Source organism: Ipomoea nil, unplaced genomic scaffold (assembly GCF_001879475.1).
Source record: "Ipomoea nil cultivar Tokyo-kokei standard unplaced genomic scaffold, Asagao_1.1 scaffold1558, whole genome shotgun sequence".
NCBI classification, from domain to species: Eukaryota; Viridiplantae; Streptophyta; class Magnoliopsida; order Solanales; family Convolvulaceae; genus Ipomoea; species Ipomoea nil.
The window spans coordinates 463,030-483,040 of NW_017617986.1; the positions used below are offsets into that span (position 1 = coordinate 463,030).

A 20,011-nucleotide genomic window follows, 5' to 3' on the forward strand; every position below is an offset into this window, starting at 1 on the left:
TATACTATCTATATTGTGAGGAAAACTTTGTTTTGGATGCCTTGTTAGGACTAGGTCCTTTCAAAAGAAAAGAGAAAGAAAGAAGTTTGAGAAAGGAAAGAAGCGGTCATAGAGGACCGACAGATATTTATGAAGTAGCTTGGTCGATATTCCCGAGTTTCTAGGTTGGATACTACCCGCCGGGCTTGGAATCCTGGTTAGGGGTGTGCACACTAACAAGTACGATGCCTAATTCTACAGAGATTATATAAAAACCAAGAGTAACGGTTCTGTGGGCGAGATGAGTATTAGGCCGGCTAGATGCCGAGCCCGGATAGGTTCATTCACGATTCGTGAAGTTCCTACCTCGCCCACGAGTATAGAAAGAAAGCAAGAAAGAAGAAAAAAGAGAAAAGTGAGTCAAGAGAATCAACAGAAAACCTCAACATAAAATGTTCTTTTATATAAAGAGCGAGAGATATCAATATTTATTGCATCATGTCATTTCTTGTTGCATGACTTAGCATGAAGTGCATTTAGAGCTTTTGAGAAGTAAAGTTTTATTGTTGTTTACGAGTTGGCATGATAGCATGATCTTGCTTGTTGAGTTTCAGTTATCTCTTTATCTATCAGTATGAGTTTGAGTAGTACATATAAGACTATGATTGAAGGCATCTGTTTATAGCATGAGAATATGTTAAAGTTGAGTACTTGAGAAAATCATGTTTATATGAAGTATAGGTTGCAAGCATATAGAAGTGTTTATGAGTATTTATTGAGATTGTTGACTAAGCTAAGTGTTGTATTTGGTGATATTCATACTTGAGATTGCGTGTGAATGAGAAATGTTTTCCAATCTATATCTATAGTACTTGACAGAGTTGGGTGGTTTTATACTTAGCATTAATTTGCTAACAGGTTTATTTTCCTACTTGTTTTATAACCCCTTTCAGGTGGGTCCAGCGTGTGAGAGCGCACGAGCTAGTTAGTGCGTAGATATGAGTTGGTAGTTAATAGATTAGTCTCTACCTTAGTTGAACTGATGTTAGATGTTGTTTAAACTATCTTTTGATGGTGCGTGGACACCGGGGGTTGTTTCCCATGTTTTCGATGTTTGTAGAGCTTGGCTCTAGTTTAGTTAATTGTTTTTGTAGCCTGTGCAGTCACCGTGACTCCGTGAGTGGTGGCTGTGGCAGTGACACCCTTGATCGATCGTTTGTTTATTTAGTTATCTAAACCTTGCTTATCTACCTTGTTTAAACTTGATAATTTGAGATTTAGATTTTAGAAAAAGGGGCTGTTACAATGACCAAGATCATTGAAAACACCACTATTTGGCTCCCTTTGAAGGGTTGTATCCATATCTTTAGCTTCATATTTGGGCCTAGGAATGGCAATGGGGCGGGGTGGGTGCGGGGGACATATCCCCCGCCCCCGCACCCGCATTTCCAACCCATTCCCCGCACCCACACCCGCGCGGGTAATGAAAATCCTACCCCATACCTGCCCCCGCGGGGATTTTGCGGGTGCGGGTAATACTCAACCCGCAACTCTAATTATTTATATTACACTTAAATCTAATAAAAATCTTATACTACAATTGTAATGATCACATTGATTTTTTTTTTTATAAGTTTGAACATAACTCTAAAATTTAATAAGAGCCAATGAAGTTAGTTCTTAATTGGAACTAAAATTGTGTTGATAGTATAAACTGTATTAAGTGTTTACTCATTATGTTATTTGTGTTGTTCCTATTCACATTTCATAAACAAAAAACTAAGAAGTTTAATTCATTATGCATTTTCAATTATAAAATATATATAAACTTATATAATAAATGAATACTAATAACGATATATATAAGTGCGGGTGCGGGTGCGGGTGCGGGGCGAGGATACCTCCGCCCGCCCCCATACCTGCGCGGGTATATAAATTCCCCCCATACTCGCACCCATTACCCAAATTGTGCGGGTATTTTAAAACCCGTAGGGGCGGGGATACGGGGAACCCGTTGGGTGCAGGTAGAATTGTCATCCCTATTTGGGCCCATTGACTCTAAATGTATCTAAAATGCTCAATTTGACTCCAAAGTCCTAAAAAATGCATGAAAATACTCATATTTGCTTCCAAAGCTATCCAACCCAAACTCCTTGCAAAATGACACAATTTAGTCCTAATCTCTTGAAATTTGGAATGATCTATAAGCAAAATGACATAGTGAAAGGGGGGAAAATATAGACAAATAAGCACTTATCACTTAGTATATGTATACATTACTAACATTAGTGTGTGTGTGTGTGTGTGTGTATACCATTTTACATAATTATTATATACTTCCTCCGTCCTATTTTATGTGTCTGGTTCGGTTAACGAGGCTTGACTAAAGTTATTTTGAATTCAATTTTTCATAATATTAAGTTTAATATTAATGTATAAAATTTATATATTTAGAAACTACATTAAAAGTACTATAAAACACAAAATTTTAAATTTAAAAATAACTAAAAACTAATAAAGAAAATAAACAAAGAATAAAGAGTCAGTTTGACTAATGAATAATTGAATATTAAATATGATAGATAAAATAAAGTATAGGGAATATATATATATATATATATATATATATATATATATATATATATATATATATATATATTTATTTATTTATTTATTTATTTATTCATTTATATTGAAAATGTGTATTAGTAATTAGTACATTGTATAAATAATTTGTTATTGACTTATGAATTAACACATTATGTATTTATTATTTATTATGATTTATTACTTTATTAGTTATTATTGTATTTAACAAATTAGAAACGCATTAATGTATGTTTAAACTTTCCAAATTATTTTAGTATAAACTTATTAACATTTTTTATATTAATTTTTATTTAAATATAAAACTTTTAAAATTTGGTGGGCACTCGCCAAGGCCCGGACTTAATGCGGGGGGTTGTAACACCCCCGATTTTTACCACAATTTTAAAACTTAAATTCAAAGTTAAACATCTAATCATCAAGGCATAAAGCAAACGGAAGCTATATAAAATCGGTAAGTGTTATGCCACACCTATAAACCATGGGTGCACAGGCTAGTCAACAACAATCAAACAAAACATAGCAGTACTAAGGCATCTACTCAAAACCTGTAAAATCAAGGGATAACACCCGGTCAGCGAATATTGTTGGTAACCCATCAATACGTGTTAAATATCATATATAGATAGATATAAACAAAACCATTTAGAACGGGAATACAATATATATCATTTTAAAACCAAAGAGAGAAGTCAACACCAAAGACTCATCAATCACTCTCAATAGAAACGAGGATCACCATCCTCACAACAACAACAAGACTACAAACACGAAAGACAACACAACTCAGGATGCATTCTACTGATCACAAAGTAGGATACATCAAGACATACTCATAAGCAAGGAATTCACATTCACACGGTGACAACTACATGCCACAGTGACAACTACATGTCACAAGTATCATAGTTCCAACCTTATGCCCTGTTCCAACCTTATGGCTACCCCCGGCCTTATTTCGGTTCCGACCATTACCTCCTAGTGCCAGCCTGTACTTCTGAGTCCAACCTTTTACCTCCGAGGACCGTCGTCTCCACTCCAACAACCTCCAACATTACCACCGAACTCTTAGTACACGAGGGTACCATTAATTTCATTCACACAACCGCCAACTCGTGAGCAAAGCTCAAATAACAAACCACCAATCTCAATCATAGTCACACAAGGTCATCATCATTACCAAGAGGACTAAGGCTCAACAATAACCTCAATCAAGTATCAACAAAGGGTACAACGATTTACATACGTTCACATCATAGGAATCAATCAAGAGATCACAATAAAGAAATGAGACCATACTCAACAATAAAGGATTACAATCCAACACCAAATGATTGTCAACACAAATTGCCAATCCCAATAAGAATGAATAAACCACACATACTAGCATTTCAACATCAAACTAGCATGCTTATCAAACGGGTAAACCAAAAGTAGTTCCAAAGAACATTCAAGACTCACATCAGCCCAACGAATCACAAAGTTGGACCCTTAGCACGATTCAAGACGCCAAATCCTATCATGGATTCCTAACACACCGTTCTAGACATATGAAACATCAAGAAGACTCACAAATAGCCCAATAAATCAACAACGAAAGGTCAAAACATCAATACCGAGAAGAAAGAATCACGGGGAACAAATCTCCGACATCAACCAACAACGTTCCCCGCGGGTGGGGCCACGGGTGGACCTCCACTCACGGTTCCGCCCGCGGGTACACACCCAGGAACCACCGGTTCCCCGCGGGTAGGGCCCTGCTCGCCGTTCCGCCCGCGGGTACACACCTGTACACAAAAATATCCCTTCGGGGATTTTCAACAACAAGGCCAAGTCCAAGTCCAAAACACCCAAAATCTCACACACAACAATAATATGACTTGAACCCAAGAAATAGCCAAGCAATGGCATTCAAGAACCCTAAGAACAAGCTCTAAACATGCATCACCACAAGATAATGCATCACTTCTCACAAATCAACACAAGAATCATAAGTGGAAGCCAAGAATCATCATATAAGTAAGAAAATAGGTTTTGTAAAGCATGAGTTACCTTTGTAGCCTAACAACTTCCTCTTTTCACCCTTAAAAAGCCTTTCATAAAGCTCCTCTTCTACACCAACTTCTTACACACACCTAAACACAACAAATATCCTAACTTTATAAAAAGACAACTTAAAGAAGGTTAAAAACACCAAAAAGATAAGGATCTTACCCTTTCCTATGCTCAAGATGAAGAAAGTAGGAATCTTTGAAGAAAATCTTGCAAGACTTGGATGCTCAATTTCTAGCTTGGAGAAGAAGCTAAATCATTTTAGAGAGAGGCTAGAGTTTTTGAGTTTTAGGTTGAAGAGTGAATGAAATGAAGTGTCGTGCTAGGTTAGCTTGAATCACAATTCTTAGGTAGAAAGACATTCCTACCCTTACTAATGTTGGAAAGACAAGGGAACAAGGGCGCAACTCAAGAAGCACAAGGTACAACCCTTTGACTTAAGTGACTAGTCAAAATCTAGTCATTCGATTATTAAATTTCAGGATTTTTGGAAATAGGTTAGCAAGAGAACTTGGATTAATTCTTCAATTAATCATCGTTTAGTGTTTGGATTTACAGGGTGTCACAGGGGCGGCCTCGATTAGGCCCATATTGTTGGCGGGCTTTGATGAACCCTGCCTCGCCAGCCCATTTCGATAGCTCTAGTTGGTTATAGGTTCATTGTATGAGATGCCTATTTATACTACAACCTTCGTGAAATCTTAAGAATAACACTTAGACAATCGTACGCAATAGGATTTGTGTGTACCTTGCAAACTGTGCCTATTGCGGTGACTCAACGCGTGGCATTAAATGTCACTAGACGCGTTTAATGATTACTAGATAAGCATGTTATACCTAATTGGCCTCCAGGTCATAGCCTGCTCCTTGGACTACTTAATTAACCTTTTTGATTGAGCTTATTATAATATCCATTAATCAATATTTCATCATTTCTTTTACATAAGGACACCATTTTCCACTCCTTAGTAAAATTTAAATGTACTTCTTGATAGGGGTTATCACAAAGCGGATGTGAGCGAAAGTGAGATGATTCAACATCCAATTTTGCCAAAGGTAAGATTAGAATTTTTCATATGCTTTTACAATTATTAGGAGTGCGGATCTAATTCAACTCAATCCACTAATGATTGATTTGACACATTAGAGGTTGATTGGATCACATATATTAAGTTTTTTAAAATAAAATAAATTATAATATAGAATTTTAAGCATGCAAAAATAAAAATAATATTAATTTTCAAGCATTCAATTTAAAAAAATCCAAATATCAAATGATCCAGTTTTTTTGTTTTTGTTTTATTTTTTTTTGTTTTATTTTTTGTTTGTTTTTTGTTTGTTTGTTTTTGTTTTTGTTTTTTTTTTTGTTTTTTTTTTGTTTTTTTTTTTTTGGTTTTTAAATACAAACACTCAATTCCATAAATCAAACAAATTTAGGGACAATTTTGTTGGAATATCATAATCATAATTAAATTTTGGCAATTGGAATGAGTTTTAGTTAAAGTCGATTCATTATTTGGTAGTCTATTAACATCATATTTGAAAGTTCAATTGGTTACAACATGCTTATATAATAATCATTAATCGCGTTTAGTGGCGTCTAATATCACACATTAAAGCACATAGCATATACAAAAAACAATCACTTTTAGGGTGTGTTTGGAAACTCGAAAAATGATTTCTAGAAATCATTTTTCGGGTTTCTAGTGTTTGGCAAGGAGGAAAATTTAAAGTCACTGGAAAACAATGTTTTGGTCAATGAAAAATAGGCAAGTTTTTCAGGAAAATGACTTCCCCTTTTTTTTTTTTTTTTTTTTTTGAGAAGTCATTTTCCAAGCTTTTCTCTACCAAGAGACCGCACCATTCTTCTTCATATTCCAAGCCTTTTTCTACCAACAGACCACACCATTCTTCTTCATCTTCCAAGCCTTTCTCTACCAACAGACCACTATTTTCCAAGCCTTTCTTCTTCATCTTCTTGCCTTTCTTCTTACTACCAAGGTATATTTCCTCCTTTTTTTTTTTTTTTTTTTTTTTTTTTTTTTTTTTTTTTTTTTTTTTTTTTTCTCCAGTGGCAGATCTAACAGATCTCGGCCATCTGAGATGGTTTCCGGCTGCGGGGACGAAAATCCACAGTTGGAAACTTCTGAAAACCAGTCTGACCGACTGGTTTCTGAGCGGAAACCATCTGGTTTCACTTCGGGAACTAGATCTCTAATTTTCGAAGTGGAAACCGAGACACCAGGTTTTGTTCCCAGTTATTTTGCTATGATTTTGTTTTGATTTTGTTGTGTGAGTGTGATAAAAAGTATATTAGCAATGTTCGTACATAATAGGTCACAATGTACAATTTCGAGTTATTGGATTGAGAAAATAAATATAAATATTTAAAAAAAAAAAGCGAAAAGAGTGGCAATAAAAAACAAAAATAAGAAGAAGAAGAAAATAAGTGAAAAGAGTGGCTACCACCCTAACGCATCCAACTGGTGTGTTCTTTGCACTTACTTGCTGGGTGTCATTGGTGTGTGCAACAACTTTAACTCATATTTCATTTTTTCTTAAAGTTTACCTAAAATAATATTCTCAATTTATCTTCTCTCTTATCCCTCTATTATTCAAATTAATTAAAAATTTCACTAATGGAGATATTCTTTCTTAAAGTAATAAGGAATGTGTTTTTTGACAATGAAGAATTTCTAAAGAAAAAAAAGTACCATTCGTTTGGTTCACCTATGGGAGGTGATTTTTGATTTTTTGAGGGGCGGGTTGGTATTTGCCATTTGTTCATTTCGCAAGAGACTATAGTTGTTAAAAAAAAAAAAGAGAAAAAGAAAAATAAAAAGAAAAGAAGACAAACCCTAATACTGTAATTCTTGCTCTCGCCATCGTCTCCTACTCTAGGGAAGAATTACGTTACTGGCTTCAAGTTGTTGTAGATGACTGAAGATCATAGTGAAGAAGCTCTGTAACTGTCTCTATTTGGAGGTATCAAATCTTTTACTCATACCCATATGCTTATATGCATAAAATTTCCGGTTCTTGTTTTTGTTTCATAGAGTTCACTTATAATCTTTTTTGTGTTTCTCAATTGGTGAGATGATTTTGCAGTGCCTCAGTTTCTAGAATTGATTTCTTGATTCGTTGTTCAACATATCAAGCCTTTAAACAGTGTCGGCTGGAATTGTGTATGGAGATTTGAAATTTGGGGGGTTGTATATTAGCTGAATAGCAGAGAGAATCATGTATATTTTCAGTTTATCATCTTATCACAAGCATTTCGAGTAGTTTCTGGTGAGACTTCGGGGATAAGGGTGCTATACATACTGCATGCAAAACTCTAGCTACACTTGGTATAATTATGCAATCATTCCTGTTAGGGCAATGTAATCCATTCTTAGAGATAAGAAACCTATTATCTCAATACTCAAAGAATTATATTAGATTGTGCCTGGAGTTTGATTGCAAGGGTATATAAGTGATTCAGATGTCTTCTTGTGTTTTTGAATAATTGGGGATTTAATTAGTCTTTTCATTGAATTTCAATTAACATACAAAATGTGTTTTTGAAGTAACAATTGAGAATTTGGTTAGTCTTTTCGTTAAGAAACTAATTCAAGAATTAAAAATTAGCAGCAATATGGGGATTGTAGTAATTAGCTAAGGTTGGTATGTAATAACTATGCTTTATGACTTTTCTTCTGGAAATACTTTCTCTTTAAGGTTTTGATTTGAAGAAGCTGATCATGTCACTTGGTTTAGGGCCGTTCTGCTAGCTTAGTTCAATGGCATGGACAGAGAATGATGCTGAAAATGTGAAAGAAGCTGACTCAGTTACTAGCAATGATTTTCTGAAAACAGACCAACTTTCATCAGGCAGTGGAGGCTCTCCAGGTTGCATTAGTCCTGTGAAGAATAAAGTTGAAGGGAAAGATGATGTTTCTTTTGGAAACATTCTCCGCTCAAGAAACAAGTTTTCTGATGCGCTTACTATCTATGAGAAGGTATTGGAGAAGGATAGTGGGAATGTCGAAGCTCTCATTGGCAAAGGTATTTGCCTGCAGATGCAGAACATGGCAAGGCCTGCTTTTGAATGTTTTTCAGAAGCTATCAGATTGGAGCCACAGAATGCATGTGCACTTACACATTGTGGAATTTTGTACAAGGATGAGGGTCGACTGGTAGAGGCAGCTGAGGTATGTGTGTGGCATTCTAATTTTCTAGTCACTTTTTTTCAGCAGAAAATAATATTTTGGTAATCAAATTCTAGCAGTTAATATCTAATTAAAATTGACCTTTCTCTTTCATGATCATTAACATGACCCAGCATTTGAGAGTTGAGAATGCCATGATTTTTCTATCACAGTGAAGAAGTTGTCCAATAACCTTCATTGGTCTTTAAAATGAGCTCTAAGATTCATTAAGCAGTTTCTTATTATTATTATTATTATTATTATTATTATTATTATTAATTATTATTAATTATTAATTATTAATTTATTATTAATTTGTTGAGCTTTGCAACTATTTTTTCGGAAGGTAGTAAAATGCCCTTTACGAATTTACTTGAATGTGTGTGAAGTTTAAAGCTATCATTAGTTCTTGATAAATCCTACCTTTGGAGCTGGTTAATAGCTTATTGAGATCTTTTCCTTTTTTGATTCTCACATGTCCCCCCTATTTTTCTATGTTCATCTACTATTGTTCTTGGATATTTGCTACCTTGTTTGATAGCTAACTCATTCTGTCCTTGTTTTAAAGTTGATTGGAGGTTTTACTAGCTGCTTTTCTTTTCCTTTTGATTTGATGTTTACTGTACTGATTTAACAAATTTTACCAAAGCAGTCTTATCAAAAAGCTCTTAGGGCAGACTCTTCATATAAAGCAGCTGCAGAATGCCTTGCAATTGTATTAACAGACCTTGGAACCAGCTTAAAGCTTGCTGGTAATACCCAGGAAGGGATTCAGAAGTACTACGAAGCAATTGAAATAGATCAACACTATGCTGTAAATTCATCATTCTCTAACTTTTGTCCTGATGCAGAATTAGCAAAGATATTGGATTTTAATGGATTGTGATACATGCAGCCTGCTTATTATAACCTTGGTGTCATCTATTCGGAAATGATGCAATATGACTTGGCCCTTAGATGCTATGAGAAGGCAGCATTAGAAAGGCCCATGTATGCTGAAGCATATTGCAATATGGGTGTTATCTACAAAAATCGTGGGGATTTGGAATCGGCCATTGCTTGTTATGAGAGGTAGCCATCTAATTGAGTTTCATTATCTTACTTTCAGTTTTATTCATGTTTCCTTCATCTAATGAAATGCTTCCCTTTCCTACGTGAATTCAGATGTTTGGCTGTGTCTCCAAACTTTGAGATTGCAAAGAATAACATGGCTATTGCCTTGACTGATTTTGGCACAAAGGTAATCTTGAAATGTGTTGATTTATATTCAAGTGCTTTTGTAATTAATTTCATTTCACTTAGGTATAATCTTTTCAAAAATCGAAAAACCTCTATGTTGTGTGCTAGAACATCATTAGTATGGGTTTCAAAAATGTTTACATCCTGGTTTTGACTCTAGCCTTTGATCTTTTAACTCATTTATGTATATTTGTTAGATAATCAGAGATTCAAAAAATTAATAAAAGATTTTCAATTGCTTTCAATCTGGTATTTATCTATGTTAGTTTTTCTCATTCTGTTAGGAATTGCAAGTTTTAAATACATCAAATGTTTCTTTCCTGATATTTCTTTTTCACAGGTTAAACTTGAGGGGGACATTGATCAAGGTGTGGCTTATTACAAGAAAGCTTTGTACTACAATTGGCATTATGCAGATGCAATGTATAATTTAGGAGTTGCTTATGGGGAAATGCTGAATTTTGACATGGTAATTTTAAATTCTGTCCTGAGACTCCCTCGGTGAATAAAAAAACCCAAGAAGAGAGAAAGAAAATCCATAAATGTGTGTGTAAATATGTATCTATGTACACATGAGAAATTTAACTACATGATCATTATGTGGTACCACCAAACATCAGCTTTGTTACTATATTTCTTAAGTCCTGATACCAATATACCATGGTGTCAACTGCCAAAACTCAGAAAAAAAATTCAAGTTTCACACTGTCAAAAAGTTGAGAAGAAAGTGAGATATCAAATTTGCTCTTGCATACCTCATGCCAGCCATTGCATTCCTCATGCCAGCCATTGCATTGGGTTTTCAACCATTGGATTGTGGGCTTTAGAACTTTAGATAGGCTAATATAGATTCTGTTAGAACCAAAGTGTTAGGAAAAGCTTGAGACCATTGTCTGTGGTGTATGTATTTGTAATAATCACTGTACAATACTACAAGTTTCCCTTCAATGTTTCAATCTAATCCATTATGTACAAACAGTTACCTGTGTGGCTGCCCCTTTACATTTTTATTTCCTTAATTTCCCTATCATTCTTGTGTTTCAACTTATTTGATGAGAAGGATATGTTTCCTATTAGCTGCACAATGATGTTACTAAATTAAGCAATCCTTTTTTCAGGCAATTGTGTTCTATGAACTTGCCTTCCACTTCAATCCTCAGTGTGCAGAGGCATGTAACAATTTAGGAGTGATATACAAGGATCGGGACAACATTGATAAAGCAGTGGAATGCTATCAGGCAGTTCTCTATCTTATACACCTATTGGAACTCACTGCATATTATCTTTTGACATTCTTCTCTTGCAATGTTTGCAGAAGGCTTTGTCGATCAAACCAAATTTCTCTCAGTCACTAAATAATCTTGGGGTAGTCTATACTGTCCAGGTAAAATATCTATTTTCTATTTAGTGCTATTAATACATGTCTCTGGAAGCAGTTGATAGCATTGATGATTTGTATAGGGTAAAATGGATGCAGCTCAAAGCATGATTCAGAAAGCTATTATTGCAAACCCTACCTATGCTGAAGCATATAACAACTTAGGTACCTCTTTCTGTCTTTCTGTGAGTTTCCTGTCAACTTGCTTTTTATCAACATTTATATATTTGGCTGGTTTAGTGGGTGGCCTGCCAATTTGAACTTTGGGATGTTGGTCATAATGGGAACAAAGTTACATTCCAAATTGATACTTTGCTACATTAACCTTTTCTTGTTTTTCCTGGAAATGGTGAGACTTTGATCTCTATTAACTTGTTTTTGGATCAGATTTAGCAACTCTGTAAAAGATTTTGTGCTTGTGAAAAGATGAAAGAACTGTTGCATTGAGGCATAAGTTCATTAACAAGATATCACAAATGATGTGAAAGACATCTTTTAATATCCTGTGAATTTCATTGGAGCTTCATTGTCCTGCAAGCATCTTTGATGTCAATTAGGCTGTGCTTGGTGCAATTAGCTGATAAGCATGGGCAAAATTGGAAAAATATTATCATTGATAGCTAGCTTTTAGAAGCTATATAAGCTTCCAGGAAACTTCTTGTAGGCTAGCTTTAATTTTTATCAAAAGCTTGGTCAGTTGGTCACTGACAACTCTAATAAGCTATAAGTAGTGTTTTGACCTAGTAAGTTAAAAGCTAGCTTATTTGCCTTGCCACACAATCTTAGTTGAGATTCTTGGAGATTTTATTTTGTAATTACACTTCCTTTGGCGAGATGTAGTTTTAAGTTACAATTCAGAAATTTTTATGCACACAGGAGTTCTGTACAGAGATGCTGGGAACATATCTCTTGCCATTGAAGCATATGAACAGTGCCTTAAGATAGATTCTGATTCACGAAATGCAGGGCAGGTAATGTTTATTCTCATAATGATATTCCTGGTGCCTAGATTCTAATTAGATAACTCTGGTTCAGTACACTTGTGAATCCGTTAAGAGTCCTCAACTCCTAACACTATAAACTTGTGAGTTATGATTACAGTTTAATTCATGATTTCTATGATAAATTGATAATACTGAATGTTGCTCAAGGGTACCAGCTTATTACTTGAGTGTGACTTGCAGTTGTTTACATCTAGTGGTAGTCGTTAATATTAATTATTCCGTGTATGTGATAAAAGGCATAATTCTATATTGAGGGAAACTCAACAACTAAATTCATCTTGATACTTAATAGTTTTTACTTGAATTTATTACTCCATTCAAGGTTTTTGTTTGATTTCCCAGACAAGAATGTTGTGCTTTTCATGGGATATAAGAGCTTTGCCCAAGTTCTTACACAATTTAAGTTTATAACCAGTTTGTTAATTTGGTGTTTTCTTTTTTAGATTGGGATGTGTGTGTGTTTTTTCTTTTTCTTTTTGGGGTGGGTGGGAGGTAGTGCTCCTTGTACATGTGTATGTATGATCTCATTAGCAGTTGGAGTGAGGCTCAAATTTTGGCACTTCCACAATTGTTAACGTGTTTACGATGTCATTTCAGTAATGTTATTTTGTCTCAAATATGTTGTAAATTGTGCTCTGCAGAACCGATTGCTTGCAATGAACTACATAAATGAAGGAACTGATGATAAATTATATGAGGCTCACAGGTACCTAATACCATTAATGAAATGTGTTGTTCTGTGTACTGGATATGGAAGGTGCTGAACCTCATCTCCTGCTGTATGCCCCTCTTATAAGAATCTATTAGTTTTCGGTGTTAAGTTAATAACCACTTCCTCATTAATTTATCTTGAATCGAGATCTTATGGCTCAACTTTATACCAGAGCAACCCCATTTTTTGTCAATGCACACATAAAAGGGTTTCTGTATCACAGAAATCTCCAGCATAGTGATAACTTTGTTAATCTAACATATGTTTCATAGATCAATTTCATAGAATCAGATCAAGTAAAGCTCCTCTTCTTAAAGAGGAGATTTTGTGTTTTATCCTAATGTCCTAAAAGTCTGAAACTCCAATTTACAAAAGTTTTGTGGAATGTTTTGTCAGGGCTTGTATATAGGCAGTCATTTAGAACTTTGAATTTTATAAATAAACTAATCTGACTGTGACTACAGTTCTTGAAACAAACGTGTAGACATGAACTAGTATACATATATATTTGATTTAAGTTGTGTTGTTTTTACATTTTTTTACTTGAATCTGTACATGCAGGGACTGGGGCAGGCGCTTCATGCGATTGTTTCCACAACATACTTCATGGGACAATCCAAAAGACCCAGAAAGACCACTGATTATTGGATATGTGTCTCCTGATTATTTCACTCATTCTGTGTCATATTTCATTGAGGCTCCCCTTACCTATCATGACTATGCAAAATATAAATTGGTCATCTATTCAGCTGTTGTTAAGGTACTGTCATATTGCAGTTGTAAATTTCCTTGTATCTCTAAATACTTCTAGTAATTGTTCCATGGATTGGTTTGAAGAACCATAACTTTCATTTCTCACTGTTATACAATGGTGTTGCAGGCAGATGCAAAAACCAACAAATTTAGAGATAGAGTTTTGAAAAAGGGTGGGGTCTGGAGAGATATCTATGGGATTGATGAGAAAAAAGTTGCTAGCATGGTCAGAGAAGATAAGGTTGACATCTTGGTAGAACTCACTGGTCATACTGCAAACAATAAGCTGGGAATGATGGCATGCCGACCTGCCCCTGTTCAGGTAAGATTGGTGTACAAGTAACCTGGCCACCTTTTTTATTTATGGTGCTTTTACTTTATGATTTATTAGGATCTCAGTATGGATTTTTCCTGATAGTTGACAAATACCAACTTTGTAAGTAATGCTTATTTATGGGTCTTGGGACTGCTATGAATTTTGATGTGCCATGTAGAAGAAGGGTCAATACTTGACCACTTTGGCATATGTACAGTTGTACACTGTCACTACTCCTAACTTTAAGGATTTAATACTTACATTATAACATGTGACAATTTATGGGCATAATAAATACTAAGAGCATAGGTCTACAACTCTACATACTTCCATGATCAATTTTCCTGTCTGGACATCCATAAAAAAATGTATGCTAGTAGGAACATACAACTATTTTGCTGGCTTCATGTTGTCTTAATTGCTAATTCTATTACGTAGCCAGCCAGTATCTCTTATAAGGGTTATAATTCATAGTAACATACTTCACTAGTCTTTCGCTGAGAACGTTATGTGTGGCCTGTTGGGAGAAGCTTTTGTTGACTTTCCACTCTTATAGGTGACTTGGATTGGCTACCCAAATACTACAGGCTTGCCTACCATTGACTACAGAATTACTGATGCACTTGCCGACCCTCCTGATACAAAACAAAAGTACGTGACATTCATTTCTTCTCAAGGTTTTCCTCTGATGTTTGTTTAAGTGGTGGATCTAGACATCTAAGTTATTGTGCATGTTTTAATTACAGACATATTGAGGAGTTGGTTCGTTTGCCAGAGTGCTTTCTTTGTTATACACCTTCCCCTGAAGTGGGTCCTGTATCTTCAACTCCTGCCCTGTCCAATGGCTTTGTAACTTTTGGTAGCTTTAACAATCTGGCAAAGGTAATATTATGGGTTTAGGTAGTCGTATGTTACAAATGATGCATATAGCAGGATCTGATGCCATTTGTTTGCTCTTAAATCATTCTTCTAATGACAGATAACACCAAAAGTGTTGCAAGTATGGGCAAGGATCCTATGTGCAGTTCCTAATTCACGGTTGATTGTAAAGTGTAAACCTTTTTGTTGCGATAGTGTAAGACAGGGATTTCTTTCAACAATGGAGCAGTTGGGCCTGGAACCACAGCGTGTTGATCTGCTACCTCTAATTCTTCTTAACCATGATCATATGCAAGCATACTCTCTTATGGACATTAGGTAATTTCTTTTCTTGTTATAAAAATGTTGGGTATCTTTTCCATTCCACTTGCGAATGGGTAAAAACCATGAGGGGACACAAGTGATTATTGTTATATTTATGCAGCTTGGATACTTTCCCCTATGCGGGAACAACTACTACATGTGAATCTCTATTCATGGGAGTTCCTTGTGTCACTATGGGAGGTTCTGTACATGCTCATAATGTTGGTGTGAGTATCCTCAAGGCAGTTGGTAAGTGATTTTCAGAATTTTAGTATAATCTTTTTGGTAGTATGTCATGCTTCGACATTTTCAGAATTGTTAGCACTGTTGAGTAGACTAAAAGATTTAGAATTATGATCTAAATATCCTGAAGTGAATAGTAAATTGCTTGGCATGCTAGGGACCCTGTTTATATATGGCTATTAGATCTATCAGCAGCTTAGTCTGGTCTAAAATGATGATATCCTTCAGCCCTTCTGCTAAATTATATTATTGTCAACCGGATGAATCTTGAGTAATGATACTGGGAATTCTCTCCCTTATTTCTTTTCTATTCTAATAAGCAGATTCTTTCCTTTGATTTCTTTGCATCCTAGCTTCCTCTTTGGTATTCTCTCACCATATCCTTTCCCTCCTAACACTCTAGACTTGGTGTACTGGATACCATGTGATGGTTGAAGGTAAAAGGCCGAACATTATAGTTAAAAAGCAACATAAATCTTTCATTTCATTACACCTTGGATGTGCATTTTGTATATCTTTGTTGGAAGTTGATCACCTTGATTGTGTTTCTTTGTTGGAGTTAATTCCTATTTGATGAAGGCTGTATCGATGTACTATTATTACAGGATTGGAAAACTTGGTTGCCAAGAATGAAGATGAATATGTTCAGTTGGCACTGCAGTTGGCATCAGATCTTACTGCTCTCTCAAAGTTGAGACTGAGTCTTCGGGATCTTATGTTGAAATCTCCTCTGTGTGATGGGCCAAAATTTGGCCTAAATCTTGAGGAAATATACAGGAGTATTTGGCGTCGGTACTGTAAGGGAGATGTGCCATCATTGAAGCGTTTGGAAATGTTACAGCAGCAGCAGCAGCAGCAGGAGAAGAAGACTGTTTCTGAAGGAACTGTTGATCTTCCAGACAACAGAAGCACTGCTGATTCCAAAGGTGGCCTTCTGGGATCAATTAAGGCCAATGGATTCAGTCTCTCATCTTCTACATTAAATCGCTTATCGACAGAGGAAAATAAGAGTTCATTTAAATCAGATGTCGATTCGTGACAAATAGTGATTACTGACCATCTTGTCCATTCACAGGAATTTCCAGTAATAGGATCTGTCCAGATAAAGCCTGTGTATCATAATTACTTAATGGGGCTTAAGGTGCTGTTAGACATATAACTAGATTTGGTTATGGAGTTGCATAGTGCATCGCCACAAGGGGAAAGCAGTGGCAAGAGAATTGTTCCTTTAGAAGATGAAAATGCAGCAGCAGTGCATTAGAGGTTTTGTGGAGTTAATAGTGATTGATGAGTGTTGGGGGCCTGCTTAGTCATTCATTTTAACATTCCCCTAGATTATGTAATGGGGTCTCTGTATAAAAACAAAAAGATGAATTATGGGGATTGAAAATGCCCTTCTAATTTGATTCTCATAATTTGCATTAGAAATTTGGAGAAGAAGACGCCTGTCATCCTTTTCTAGTTTCTGTAGTTTACTTCTTTTGCGCTTGATTGGTTTAAACTTTAAACTACCCCTGCCATTGCCATTTTAGAGTACTCGAAAGGGAAGTGAGGTTGTCAATGTAATAATTAGCAAGTTATTTTATTGAAGAGATTATTGTCGATGGAATTCACAAGTAATTTTAAATAAAGTTGTATTAGCAAGTTTATACACACGTACAAATAGCAGGGTTACAAAAATCCCGCCTAGGCATTGAGTAATCGGCGCCTAGGCGCTAGGCGCCCCTAGGCCGTGGCGATTTCCCCCCCTAGGCTCCCGCCTAGGAGACCGGCTGCCTAGGCGCCCGCCTAGCGCCTAACTCGGCCGATTACGCCGAGTTTACTCGTCAATTTCTGTCGAGTTAGCCGAGTTAATCCGGTCAGTTGGACCTTGCTAATTTTTTTCATTTATATATATATATATATATATATATATATATATATATATATATATATATATGTGGGTGTGTGTGTGTGTGTGTGTGTGTGTGTGTGTGTGTGTGTGTGTGTGTGTGTATGTATAATATGACATATATGCACCTACACACGTGCACTGCTTTTCATTTTTTAAAGTTAGCTGCCTAGGCTGCTTAGGCCCGCCTAGGCCGTCTAGGCGCTACTCTATCGCCTGACTAGCGCCGAGCGCCTATTGCAACCATGACAAATACATAGAGGGTAACACTTTCCTCTGAAAAAAATGTGGACACATCCACAAGAAATAGAAGGTGGAAGTGTTAAATAGGCCCATCTACTACTGCGAAGAGTTCAATTCCCTCTACGATCTAAAATATAGTGCAATCAGGCACTTTAATTTCTTAAAATTGTTGAATTAGTTTTTTATTTTATTTTATTTTTATTTTTCTAGGTTTTCCTCCGATTGTGACGACTTGGCGGCCGGTTAAGTTGATGTGGCATGATAAATTATTTTAATGTGTTACTTCATAATAGTTGGATATTACCAAAATCTCCCTAAGCTAAACTCCCAATATTTTCCCAAATACGAACCAACATCCACCGATTGACGACGACATTTCAGCCACCGACGTCGGTGGAGCAGGTGAAGACTCCATTGACGACGGTCTCTCCTGCTGAAAACGCCCAATCAAGGTGAGTTTTTCTTCTTTGAGTACCAGATTACTCCATTCCTCACCTTTGATTGACACAAACGGCATTCCTTCCAATTTTCTCCCCGTCATCTCATATTCGCCTTTAATAATCCTCGATGTTCTTATCTCGCTCTCTTGATTTCCAAAAATTGATTGTCGCTCGCGAAAAATCTGCCTTGAGTGCGGCCGATTCTGTCTTGGATCGAGATTAATCAACGATTGAAGGCCTCGTCAGACCCCTCTCGCTGCCAGCCCTGGCGGCTGCTAATTGACCGAGAAAATCTTTTGCAAGCAAAATATATGTTGTATTTTGGGCCCGATCGTCGAAGAATATTATTTATACGAAAATCTATGCATTTTGGGCCCGATCGTCGGAGAAGTCGCAAAAGACGAATTTTGGATCGCGATGTGAGACTCCGCAAGAGGTCGCCGATCCTGAGATTGAAGATTGCGATCACCTCACTGATGAGTGACGAAGCTTTGAGAAGGTTGCGGAATGGCATCGCCGAGCTCTGGTTGTCCATGCAAAGGCACGATCGTCGGCAAAGCTTTGAGCGACGCAATCGGAGTCCGATCGCACGACGTCTCTGCTACTTCTGATCGCCCAATAACCCAATTCGAGCGACCCCGGTAAAGTGAACACAGAGTGATTCTGGTGGTTGTGTTGATGATGAAAGCGGTGGTGGAGGTTGACTGGGATGAAAGCAGGTGGTGGTGGAGGTTGACTGGGATAGTGGGATGAAGGGACTGCCATGTCATTAACAGCACGTTTGGTTCACGGAATGAATTTTGGGGTAATAGGAATGTTATTCTATAACAGCGTTTGGTTCACGGAATGTTATTCTATAAGGAATGGAATAGGCAAGGAATAGAATAGTTATTGTATTCTATTGTTTGGTTAACGGAAGGATTAGACTTTAGGAATTATATTACAGTGTTTGGTTGGTTTAAAGAATATAAATGAAATATGTTTTAAAAGACATAAATACCCTTATAAAAATATGTGGTGGTGGCGGCGGCGGTGACGATGGTGGCAGCGGCGGTGGTGGTGAAATAGAAAATAAATTTAATTATGAGTAAAATAAAATATATATATATATAAATGTGTGTGTGCGTGTGTGTGTATATATATATATATATATATATATATATATATATATATATATATATATATATATATATATATATATATATATATATATATATATATATATATATATATATATATATATATATATATATAACCATGTATGTAAGGCTATTTTTGGTATTTGTAATGTAAAAGCTATTTCCATAAGTATGAGAATAGCTAATACCAAGGCCCCCCTAGGAATGACTATTCCCCTTGCAAAGGGAATACGACATTCCTAGGAATAGTATTTCCTTGACAAAGTGGCGAACCAAACAATGGAATAAGTCTATTCCAATGAATGTTATTCCATTCCTGACCTATTCCATGAACCAAACATGCCATAAATTTATTTCCAGAGGTGGTATGGTCAACCGGATAGTAATCTGGAAAAACAATTAATTAATAGATGAGCTTATTTGACACTTTTGTCAATTTTTTTTTTTCTAATATTAAAACCATCAATCATTGATAAACATGTTGGTCTGAGACCTCTGTTTTCATTTGATCTTGTCTATATATTGTAACATAGTGTTTGCATCATCGGACATGGTTATATATTATGGCTACGACACCAATCAATACTGTGTCAACTTAGTCTTAACAATTCACTTTGGATAGTTAGCAAACATAAAGAGTCAT

At 35.9% G+C, this 20,011-nt stretch overlaps 1 protein-coding gene across 2 annotated transcripts; it reads left to right on the forward strand.

Annotated features, from left to right (window-relative positions):
• Positions 1–7,439: 7,439 nt before the first annotated feature.
• On the forward strand, positions 7,440–17,275 carry LOC109189588 (probable UDP-N-acetylglucosamine--peptide N-acetylglucosaminyltransferase SPINDLY). 2 transcript variants are annotated; one of them, XM_019340197.1, is made up of 18 exons: positions 7,440–7,623; positions 8,398–8,831; positions 9,481–9,642; positions 9,724–9,899; positions 9,993–10,068; positions 10,408–10,536; positions 11,186–11,305; positions 11,383–11,451; positions 11,529–11,610; positions 12,322–12,416; positions 13,091–13,155; positions 13,723–13,921; positions 14,042–14,236; positions 14,787–14,881; positions 14,977–15,112; positions 15,210–15,427; positions 15,534–15,661; positions 16,261–17,275. In XM_019340197.1, the coding sequence occupies exons 2-18, from the start codon at positions 8,421–8,423 to the stop codon at positions 16,692–16,694; spliced, it is 2,790 nt and encodes a 929-aa protein (XP_019195742.1). In that variant the 5' UTR covers positions 7,440–7,623; positions 8,398–8,420; the 3' UTR covers positions 16,695–17,275. The 2 variants fall into 2 exon arrangements, with proteins under 2 accessions (XP_019195742.1, XP_019195741.1); XM_019340196.1 differs by having other exon boundaries at positions 8,359–8,831; positions 16,261–16,850.
• Positions 17,276–20,011: the final 2,736 nt, after the last annotated feature.

What these genes read in the sequence shown, in the direction of transcription:
- LOC109189588 (XM_019340197.1), top strand. Translation starts at nt 8,421, where the DNA reads ATGGCATGGACAGAGAATGATGCTGAAAATGTGAAAGAAGCTGACTCA. An exon ending in GACTGGTAGAGGCAGCTGAG is followed by an intron (nt 8,832 to 9,480) that starts GTATGTGTGTGG and finishes TTACCAAAGCAG; the next exon opens with TCTTATCAAAAAGCTCTTAG. An exon ending in GGGTAGTCTATACTGTCCAG is followed by an intron (nt 11,452 to 11,528) that starts GTAAAATATCTA and finishes TGATTTGTATAG; the next exon opens with GGTAAAATGGATGCAGCTCA.